General features: G+C 33.6%; 1 protein-coding gene across 29 annotated transcripts in view; it reads left to right on the plus strand.

Moving 5' to 3' along the window:
• LOC145298823 (uncharacterized) overlaps positions 1–12,438 on the plus strand; it is a 433,166-nt gene that overhangs the window by 311,920 nt on the left and 108,808 nt on the right. For all 29 annotated transcript variants that reach the window (XM_080144357.1, XM_080144346.1, XM_080144350.1 and 26 more), the window contains one exon: positions 3,420–3,511. In XM_080144357.1, the coding sequence (XP_080000483.1) occupies positions 3,420–3,511 (92 nt within the window). The remainder of the gene's footprint in view (positions 1–3,419; positions 3,512–12,438) is intronic.

Consider the following 12,438-nt stretch of genomic DNA (forward strand, 5'->3'; position numbering starts at 1 on the left):
TTGGTTGCACAACTCTTCCACATTTAAAAATAAAATAAAACTCCATAATTCAATAAATTCTATTTTTACTTATAATTATTTTTCTACTGGATCATTTTTTTTAATTTATACTAATTCCAACATGCTATATGAATGCGTAATGTTTTCACTAAAATACGTTGGTTAAAAAGGTCACCAATTAACACAAGCACCAAAAATTTTTCTAAAATAAATTTTTACATGTTTTTTTAATTTTTGTTTTTTAATTATCGTCATTGAACGAAAGTTATAAATTTTGGATTACCGATTTGATTATATTAATTTTCATATATAAATGTATACAATATTTTTTAATAAAATAAATGTTATGAAATAACTATTAATTTGTTTTATAAAGATTTTAAACATTAATTTTAGGAAATTAATTTCTTTTTATTTTTGCATGTTTTGTTTTGAATTAATTTGTTAGTGTGATTTGTTGAGTTTTAAACTTTTTTCCTTTGTATTTTAACAAAAAATTGTTTGATTTGAAAAAAAAAAATAATAGTGTGTATTAAAATTGTTGTTCACTTGTTAACCTCAAGCACAATCACTTTAAAAAAATTATATTTGTTGTCTTCAAAGTGATGTTTCAAAAACATATAGTTAAATAAAAGGAAAGGAATATTTTTATTTATATTATATATTTATATAGACAAATATTGCATAGTCGCTACACTGAACGAGGTAATGTTTCGGACAATTGGTTGGCAAGAACCAAAAGTCACCATCAGGGGACATAATAGAGCTAATGTGCTAACGAAATCATCTAGTTCTCAACTGTAAGAAATGAAATATGTTTTTTTTATTTATAAAAAAAAAAAAATGTTAAAGTGCTAAATTACAATGAGAGAAGTGGTAGGTGAAGTGACATTTTAGACACAAAACACAGAAAGTGATAGGGGGGAAAATGTCAAGACTTAACAGGATAAAGAGGAGGAATAAAAAAGGAAAACAAAAAAAGAATATATATATATATATATATATATATGTGTGATTGTTAAGATATGAAAATAGATTGGAGGTGGAAGGACCTGAACGCATAACGTTTCGCCTGATGCAGGCTTTTTCAAGAGGGATGGTCAGTGTCAATTTTTATATCTATATTTATATTCAGAATTGAAAACTTGTCATTTTAAAATGGAGGTATTAATACTAATATTTATAGGATAACTCTATCCAGATAAAAATGCTCAATATTTCAGATAGGACATTATTATATGAAGTAAGTTAAAACTCTTGAAACTTGGTAAAAATCTGTAAATCCATTTGTGCTACGGACATTTAGGTTACGAATATTCAGATCTATAATTCTTTGAAGGGTTATGACGAAGTTGCTGCTGGAAAAATGTTGCAGTTTAGAAATTATAGTCTGTAGAACATTAATTTAATTTAAAGTGAAAATGTAAATGCTAAAATTGGCGTTATTATCGCAAGGTATATAAAACCTCTTGTGCTGTTTTCCTCTGAAGAAAAAAAGCCAATTTGTGAAACTCCATGGAATAAGAAAATAATTAACTTTATATTGTATTCAAAAAATAAATGTTGTAACTCATAATTTTCAAAAGTATTAACTCCTTATATTTTTTTTTGTTTAAATTTCATTCAGAAAAACATCATTTTTCAGAACAGAAATTTATTGTTTGAATAAAGAATACAGTTCAGATTTTTTTTTTTTTCCTCAACCCATGGATTTTTGATGTAGGTTCATCTCCTCAGAGGAAAAGTCATTAGCAAATATTAGGTCTAATTTAAAATAATATTATTATTTAGCACATACAAAGAAAATATATTTAAAAATTAATTGCATATTTGTAAGGGGCATAGATAAAACAAATAGATGAAATAAGAATAGATACAATGAAAGGATATGAATTTATGATATCTGTTGTAATTGTAAAGTTTTTTGAAGTTGGATTATGTAGGTGCTAAGTCTGCGATAGGTTAAATTTAGTTTGTTTTTTTTCCACAAATTTAAACTGCGTTCTTTATTTTTACATTTATTTACTCAAAGCTTCTTTTGACTACATTATATATATATATATATATATATATATATATATATATATATATAATGATTTTATTTATAATTTATATAGACAAATATTACATAGTCACTACACTGAACATGCTAATGTTTCGGAGCAATTGGTTTATTAAAAAAACAAAAGTTCCTTGTTAGGCAACAGAAATAAAGTTTATCTGCTATTCAAAGCATCAAAAACCAGATGTTTTGAATAGCAGAAAAATTTGTTTTTTTAATAAACTAATTTCTCCAAACCATTAGCAGGTTCAGTGCAGCGACTATGTAATATTTGTCTATATAAATAAAAATATTATATTTTGCTCTTTTTCATTGAGCACTCTTTTATCGTTTGACTACCTTTAACTTAGTGTATATATATATATATATATATAGTCGCTGAAAAATTTTTTAGAATTAATGTGTAACATATTTTGTTATGAGTGGTCTAGGTAATTTTCAGATGAATCACAATTTCTTTTTCCTTAGGATATTTAATAAGATAATTTTCTGAAAACCTTTTCCTTCCTCAAGCTTTCAATGAAGTGTTTTTTTAAACCTTCAATAAATTTCTTTCTTTAACCCATTTGTGTGCTTTATATTTTTGCATCCGCTGATTACATCCATATATATATATATATATATATATATATATAGATAGATAGATAGTAAGTTATAAAATATATATGGCGATTAAGCTACACTGAATATTCCGCGTTTCATCCACTCTAGGAATATTCAGTGTAGCTTAATCGCCATATATATTTTATAACTTACTAACTAGCTCTACCTACATATTGAGCACTGTTGAATTAAATACTTAAAGTTTACGCATAAATTTATAAATATGTATATTAATATTAATTAATATATGTGAGTAAATAAAGTTATATAGACACACACACCATTTCTCAACGTATTAGTAGATTCAAGCGATCCCACTAAATACACAACTTCAACATACAAAGAACCTACCAACAATAATGCAATACTCTTAAATTACCATTGCGAATGCCCAGAAAAATATAAAACTGCCCTTATAAAAAATTTGATTCACCGCGCTTACAATATAACATCAACTATATATATATATATATATATATATATATATATGCATATATATCCTATCAAATGTATAGAAAATGGTCTTCTGATTATATCTGATCATGAAATTCCTACTTGTACTATTGAAATATATTTCGAGCTGAAAATGTCTCTCATTATTTGTAGGTATTTCTAATTTGAATCCTCTATGTACCAAATTATCTCCCCTGTTTTTTCGACAATCATGGCTTCTCAAATGCACTTTGTGTCTGTCTTGTCCATCATGAGTGTATGTGTGTGTGTCTACATTACCAATCATTACTATTTCTTCCAGGCGATCCATTCACCCAAGATCCCTTTGCATCTGAAGACCCTTTCAAAGATGCATTTCCGGTGGCTGATAATGATTCCTCTGCCTTTCCGAAGGTAAAAAACGAAATAAGCTTCTCTTTGTGTAAAATAAAAAGAAAATGCTGACTCTATATTGCAAATTATGTTTACAAAGTCACTTTTTTGTCTGTTACGTAAGTGAGATTTCAATCGAGCTTAATGCGACTGGTCTTTGCAGCTTTTTTTTTAATTTTTATTTTTTTTTGGAAACAACTTTAATGCTCTGTGTAAATGTACAATTCTAATTTTCCAGAATTCTATTTTCATAATCTATTATTATAATACGTGTTGTGTATATCTTTATATATCTATAGTTTGTCTGTAACATCGCGTTAATGAAAACAAAAGGGGAAGATTATGAAGTAACAATAACTAGTTAGTTATTTGGTTTAGTAAAAAAAATTAACCAAAATTATGTTGAAAATAAATAATAAATTCTTATAATATACGTATCTGTATATTGTGTTAGATTTACATCGGTAAGTTAAGATTTCGGTTTGCATAACATCCTGAGATCTGTTCTTCTAATTAACTGGAGTTGAATAAAAGGGTAGCTCTGGTGAGATAATAATGCCCCAAACTTGTCAATGTAAGCTGAATAAACCACATATGTGTACCAGCTCTACTAAAAACGATCTAAGTATTGAGCACTTTTGGAATGGATATATATCAACTTATTACTCTGTAATAAGCCTAAAATTAAACTATAGTTTTTCATTAAATATTAATAATTTTTTAATTAATTTTTGTATTGCTGTAGTTAACAAAGTTTTAAATCCACTGAAACTCCAGTGTGGTCAGTGAGAAGCAGAGACTAATTATAATATGCTTATTTGTTTATACAAATATTATTGGCTACATAAAATACGAATAAACCTAGAACCCCATCCTCCAACGTAGACCCCTACTACTAGGTCTCCTTCTCCAACATCAGATGTCTACGTTCCAACCTTCCAGAGGTTGAAACACAATTACAGGAGACGAAACCGGACATATTCTTTCTAAGTGAAACTGGCCAACCACTTCCCTAGACGAATTCATAATTAAAGGATACTCTAACTTAACATCTAAATCTGACCCCCAAGATTGCCATGGGCATGGAATATGTGCCTACATCAAAGGTGGCTTTCCATGTGGTAGGGATATCTCCAGAGAAGACCCTAATTTACCTTATATGTGCTTCCGGGTTGCACTAGCTTACACCACTGCATTTATATTTGCCCTCTATTGCCCCCCACAACAATGGGGTTACTATCTTTAAGAGCATATCTGAGAAAATTGGCCACATCCTGTCTGCTCATCCTTTGGCTAACATTCACATTTGCGGTGACTTCAATGTCCATAATGTGGAATGGCTGACCCACTCAAATAAAACAGATGACGAGGAGAGTCATGATTTTGCCACTGCCTATGACCTCACTCAGATTGTTAATGAACCCACCCGTGTGCCCAATACTACCGGTCAGTATGCAAGCCTTCTTGACCTTTTCCTCACAACTTCCCCTGAGCTATGTTAATGTTCCGATTTATCTCCTCTGGGATCCTATGACCACTCTGCTGTAACAGATAAGATAAGAATGAAATGTAATAAGTCTTCAGACGTACCTCTCCACGGTACTGTATATCGATACTCTATGGCTGACTGGGATAGCTTCCGTACATTCATATCTGACCTACCTCTGCATTCCATGTTTAAAAAGGATGTGTCCTCTATAGTATCAGACCTGACCGAATGGTTAATTATAGGCATAAACCGATTCATACCATCCAAAAAATTCCAACAAAAACCTAACAACCAGCCATGGTTCTCTCCTGAATGTGCTGCTGCCATTGTGCACAGAAATCATCTTTTCCATAGCTACCAACGTAATAGATGTACTGCTTTCAGGACTGCCAGCAACCACTGTAAAAGAGTAATAAAAAATGCAAGAGAGCTATATGCTCAGTCCGTTAAATCCAAAGTAGCTGAGCAGTGGCTTGGTTCCCACCAGTTCTGGCAAATAGCAAACAGGATCTTGAACAGAAGCGTGCGTTCTATCCCAACTATCATCAATGGACCTGAGGTCATCTTGTCAGCATCAGATAAGGCCAGACTATTTGCCAAGAACTTTGCAGCAAATTCTACCCTATGCGACAAAGGCCATCAACTCTCTGTATTTCCTCCTATAACAGACAACACGCTATGAAACATACAAATGTCTGTGCATGAGGTCGCCAAGCTAATCAAGAACCTTGATTCCAGTAAAGCAACTGACCCTGACGGCATTTCAGTTATAGTGCTGAAAAAACTCCAACCAGAACTTGCTCCCATACTTACAAAACTGTTTAAGCGTTGCCTTAAGGAGAAGTGCTTTCCATCACCCTGGAAAACCTCATCAGTATGCCCCGTATTTAAGAATTCAGGTGAAAAGTCATCTCCCTCTCAGTACAGATCAATAAGTCTCCTGTGTGTCATGAGTAAGTTGTTGGAATCCATATTAAATAAAGAAGTATTAAACCACCTCAACAGAAACACCTTCTTAGTGATATGCAATATGGTTTCCGCTCTGCAAGATCTACAGCAGATGTGCTAGCGGTTATATCTCATAGGATTAGTGAAGCTCTTGACAAAGGCTTCCTTTCCAGGGCAATTCCTCTTGACATATCGAAGGCCTTCGATAAGGTATGACGTAAGGGCCTACTTCACAAGATTTCCAGCTATGGTATCACTGGAAATGTTTTCTCAATCATTAAATCATTTCTCTCCGATAGGCTCATAAGAGTAGTGGTTGATGGGCAGAAATCAGAGGCCCACAGTATTAATGCTGGAGTCCCCCAGGGATCCATCCTGGACCCAACTCTCTTCCTGATCTACATCAATGATCTCCTAAAACACATACTTAAATCATTTGTTGACATCTATGATGATGACATGACCATCTATGGCAACACATCAAAGGCCGTAAATGACAAAGTTCTCTCTAATTCTCTCTCCTCTGATCTTGAGCGCATGGTACAGTGGGGGAAGAGGTGGCTGGTCACTTTTAATGCATCCAAATCCAAGCTTCTATCTTTACATCATCAATGCTCTGATCCCCATCTGGCATCAATTGAAATGGATGGCTCTCGTCTTGGTGAGGCTCCATGTTTTGACAAGCTTCTGGGTTTGACCGTTACTCCTAATCTGAAATGGAACACGTACATCAGGTCTGTTGCCAAGGACACTGGGAAATTGGTTGGATCCTTCTACCGCTCCAAAAGATATCTCACTACTGATGCAATTCTCTATCTGTATAAAAGCCAAGTACGTCCAAGGATGGAGTACTGCTGCCACATCTGGGCAGGAGTTGCTAAAAACAGCCTATCCTGCCTTGACAGAGTACAAAATAGACTTTGTGGTTTAGAGGGGATGCCCTTTTCTCTTCCCTGCAACCTCTCTCCCACAGAAGAGACGTTGTGAGCCTGTCTTTGTTTTATCGTTATTTCCATGACAAGTGCTCGTCTGAGCTCCAATCTCTTGTCCCCCCCTCACCAATCTTTCACGAAAAACACCCGTCTGGCTGAAACTACTGTCAATAATTTCCCCCACTCTTCATCTGTGCCTAAATCCAAACGTAGATTCCATGAGCAGAGCTTCTTTCTCAGAAGTGCACGCCTGTGGAACTCTCCTCCGTTTGCCTGTTTCCCACCTGATTACAACTTGGATGTCTTCAAGTTCAACATAAACAAATTCCTGACAAACCGCCCCCTTAAGTAAGACACTATATCAAATCTCCAATACTAATGATTACTACAATACTATCTCATTGATTACTGTACACGCAATAACCCTTATCCCTGAGTGGCCTCCGGGCCTTGATAAGTGGTGACCCCCCCTGTAAAAAAAAAAAAAAAAAAAATGTACATACATGTTTCTGTTGCAATTCCTTTAGAAAAGCAGCATTATTGGGATAGAAACCAGATTATAAATAGTTCTAAAGGTATTGCAGCAGAAACATGTTTGCAGATATGTAGCCAATAATGTTTGTATAAATAAATATACATACTATATATATATATATATATATATATATATATATATATATATATATATATATATATGGTCACCAAAAAAGTACAGGAAAAAGAAAACTCTTGTATTTAATCAGACAAGCTTGGATAACAACATGCTGTATATATATATATATATATATATATATATATATATATATATATAGTGTCATCCACATATAGTACTGTTTTGTTGTATCACAGCTCATTAGTGTGGCTAGACAAGCAACTACCTCAAGCCAGGGTTGAAACTCAACCGCCTAGATAGCAGTTAGTTCTTCTAACCGTTACACTATTTGACTACTGCAAAGATGAGTATGTGAATTAACAATGTTCAAACATTGTCCAAACATCTAAGCTCCATTTATTTACACAGAGCATCACTTAATGCGCTAGTGGAAGTTTGTTTATCACTTCCCAATATGCTCAACCCAAGATAGGAAGTATTTATAGTCATCCACAATACAGTATTGTTTCGCTGTATCACAGCTCATCCGAGCGGCTAGATCAGCAACTATCTCAAGCCAGGGTTGAAACTCAACTGTCTAGATGACAGTCAGCGCTCCTATATATATATATATATATATATATATAGTAATTTATAAAATATATATGGCGATTAAGCTACACTGAATAGTCTGCGTTTCATGCAGCTATAGGATTCGTCAGGCTTTACGCATAAATCTATACTTTCGTATAGTAAATTTATGTGAATAAATGAAATAGTTATATATATATATATATATATATATATATATATATATATATACAGGCAGCTGTTTTGTTGTTTCACGACTCATCATTGTGGCTAGTTGTAGCAAGTTTCTCAACCCCAATAAGTATCCATGATGCCAGATCATTTTTAATTGTAAATAGTGGTGTCAGGTGTCTTACCATCTGAGCCAACAAAACTCCAACAGAAGTGGAGGAAATTATATCGCTTGAATGAATTTATTTGTTTACAGAATTATGCTACTAGTAACCTAGACAACTCGATTCTTTATACAAAAACGCTTTGCATTATGCTAAGTACTAGTTATAAATACGGTAAAATATCCCTCAAATATATTGTTTTAAATATAGTATAGTTATATTTATTTATATGCTAATATGATTTCTACACATTTGATGTGTATATAAATACCATATAAGGATTAAAATTTAAATTCTCATGTAGCTTGTGATTGTAAATGTTTCGACAGTTGACCTTTAAATTTCATTCACATCTTGAAGCACTTGCTTATCTAGCCATATTGAAGCACTGTGATGCAGTCAAACAACCTCTCTGTGTATGTGTGTATATATATATATATATATATATACTCGGGGTTTTTTATTCAAAAGTAATGGACTAATGAATTCAACGAGGTTGTTAGATAGTACTCAATAAAAAGAGCTGATAATACTTGTTTATTGTTATATAAACATGCTCACATCCCGCTGCTACAAATAGCCACTTGTTTCAATCAAACAACAGATATCATCAGGCAGCGACTTGACTATTCAAAAGTTCAATGAATTCAGCGGGATATGAGCATGTTTATATAACAATAAGGTGGAGCAGAGCAACTTGCTTATTTAGAATATCAAATTCAAATAAGCAAGTTGCTCTGCTTCACCCTGTATATATCTCTATATATATATATGGTATATACTCATTTGAAAAGGCTCGATAGGATGAAATAAATTTATGAGATTGGGCTAAGGTTTTGGTTGTGTTTTAACATATATATATGTATAAAAACAAAAATAATGTTTAAACTTGTCTAAGTTTAATATAAATTCCAATTATTAAAACATTTTTAGGTTTGACATTTTTAAAAGAAATATATTTTAGAAAATTTGCTAAATTTCATGAGTGAAATATTTTCCCACCAAAGTGTCATACATAAAACTGAATCTAAAACTACTTAGGTAGAAATTTTCTAGAGGATAACCTGCCACTTGTCGTACATGTTCTCCTTTCAAAGAATCATTTCTGCTTTTCATTCCACCAAACGCCACCCCCTCCTTCTTGTAAAAACATTCTTTGTATGCATTGTGTTGAGAAGATTTTATTTATTTAGCATTCTATCTTCTTTCGTGTTTCGCTATCTCGGGTTCTATCAGAACATTATTCAGGATCATTCCCTTTACCAAGCTCTTTTAAAGAGGGGATTTTGTTAGTTTGGTCATGCTGCTTGCTGCAATCCAAGAGAGTTCATTCACAGAACAAAAATTCCAGAAACGCTCCAAAATTGATGAATATGCTGGAGGTGCCAGCTGAAGACATGATTACACATCGTCAAAGCTGTTGTCGAACCTAGCTTCAGTTCACGGGTTTATTGTGTTCACCATTGGTCCTGGTACTGGCTGACTATCTCTATCTTGTCTGCTGCGAACTATTATGTGTGGTCTGCATTCATCCAGGATGCTGTGTATACTATGGGAGGAGTCTACTCAACTCATCCTTTGTGAATATTGACTTGAGTTGAGTCAAGTTTCTGGTTAGACCAGATTGCGTAGTGACAGGAGAAAGTACTTTCTATAGTTTCATTTTTTAAACAGAGGATAAAAGAAAAATTAGATTTTTTTTCAATTTTTTTTTATACCTTTCTTTGATTATCCACATTTTTTTTTTCTTTTACAAAGGAGTCACCACTTATCAAGGCCCAGAGGCCACTCGAGGATAAGGATTAACAAATTTATGGTAGTGAATGGGAAGGTATCATAGCAGGTTAAGCTGCGTCTAGCAGCTCCTGCCCAGATGTGGCAAAAGTACTCCATTTTCGAACATACTTGGCTCTTATATAAGAAGAGAATTGCATCAACGGTGAGATATCTACTGGAACGGTAGAATGATCCCACCATTTTCCCAGCAACTTTGGCAACAGATTTGATGTACGTGTTCCATCTCAGATCAGGAGTAAAGGTCAAACCCATAAGCTTGTCAAAACATGGAGCCTCCCCAAGACGGAAACCATTCATTTCAACTGATATCAGACAGGGATCAGAACGGATTTAAATGCATTAAATTAACCAGCCACCTGTTTCTCCATTGCACCACCTGCTCAAGATGAGAGGAAAGAGAATCAGAGAGAACTTGGTCATCTATGGCCTTTGAAGTGTTGCCATAGATTGTTGTGTCGTCAGCATAAATGTCTACGAATGATCGTAGTATGTGATTTGTGAGATCATTGATGTAGATCAGGAAGAAAGTTGGGCCCAGGATGGATCTCTGAGGGACTCCAGCATTAATACTGTGAGCTTCTGATTTCTGCCCATCAACCACTACTCTTATAAACCTATCAGAGAGAAATGATTTTATAATTGAAAATAAATTTCCAGTTATATCGTAGTTGGAGGTTTAGTAGAGTAGACCTTTATGCCATACCCTATCCAAGGTCTTTGATATGTCAAGAGCAATTACCCTAGAAAGTTAGCTTCCGTCAAGAGATTTGCTAATCCTATGAGATATAACTGCTAGCATATCTTCTGTAGATCTAGTAGAATAGAAACCATATTGCATGCCACTGAGGAGGTTTATTTTTGCTAATGTAGTTGACTACTTCTCTATTTAACACAGATTCTAGCAACTTACTCATGATGCACAGGAGACTGATTGGTCTGTATTGAGAGGGAGATGAACGATCACCTGAATTTTTAAATACAGGATATACTGATGAGGTTTTCCAGGGTGTTGGGAAGCAATTCTCCTTAAGGCAACGTTTAAACAGTTTTGTAAATATTGGAGCTAGTTCTGGTTGAAGCTTTTTCAGCACTTAGGAATGCCATCAGGGCTAGTTACTTTACTGGAATCAAGGTTTTTGATTAGCTTGGCAAGATCACACAAAAATATTTGTATGTCGCATAGTGTGTTTTCAGACATAGGAGGAAATATGGGAGGTTAGTGGCCCTTATTGCATAGAGTAGAATTAGCTGCAAAGTTCTTAGCCAAGAGTATGGCTTTGTCTAATAGTGACGAGATTACCTCGGGTCCATTGATGATGGTTGGGATAGAGCACATGCTTTTATTCAGGACCCTGTTTGTTATTTGCTAAAACTAGTGGGAACAAAGCTGCTGCTCAGCTACTTTGGACTTCATAGACTGAGCATACAACTGTCTTGGATTCTTTATTACTCTTTTACAGTGGTTGCTGGCAGTCCTGTAGGCGGCTTTAGTCTCAGTACAGCTATTATGTTGGAAGTGATGGGTATTTATATTTTGACTGATCCGCCTCTAAACTCTAGAAGAATATCATGATTAATATATTTCTAACTGTTGAATTAAAATTTTTTTATATTTTAATTATTTTCGGCAGACAACATTTGTGGAACGAATTGAACATGTTGTTATTAATGAACAAGATCTGAAAAAATAGTTAGAAATCCATTAATCATGTCATTCTTTTAGATTCCTTCTCGGGTATCGGCCATTTTGTTTTTATTTGTCTAATAACAATAATGAAATCATTTTGTGCAATGCTCAGTTGCACGACAATTCATCAGAATTCTAGTGGTTTCCATCAATTTGCTGTTTTGATACCTAATGTTAATACAGCTTCCTATTCCAGTAGCTTCTTTCCCAGAATTGCAAGCTTGTGGAACTCTCTTTCTACTGACTGTTTTCCTCCTACTTATAGACTTGCTCTTTTCAAAGAGGAAATTCTGGACAAGCACCAAGTGTAATTACCAACACTTGTGAAAGCACATTATTCTGAAACAAACAAAAACAATGTAAATAATTCCTCATTCCAAAAAATTCAGACAAGAATACCTCTATTTTTTATCAATGTAAAAAAAATTGTTTTAAAAATTGTTGTTTGGGACATTCTTGCTATAAGCAACAAACCAAAGAAATGGTCAGAAAACAAGTTATTAATGTTAAGATAAATTACTCTTCTACCTAGTTGGATAAATTTTGAGTGCTTTTTCTTATTTTAAAGTGTTTATTC

This window comes from Euprymna scolopes, chromosome 2, assembly GCF_053919585.1.
Source record: "Euprymna scolopes isolate OS-2025 chromosome 2, ASM5391958v1, whole genome shotgun sequence".
In the NCBI taxonomy this organism is placed as follows: domain Eukaryota; kingdom Metazoa; phylum Mollusca; class Cephalopoda; order Sepiida; family Sepiolidae; genus Euprymna; species Euprymna scolopes.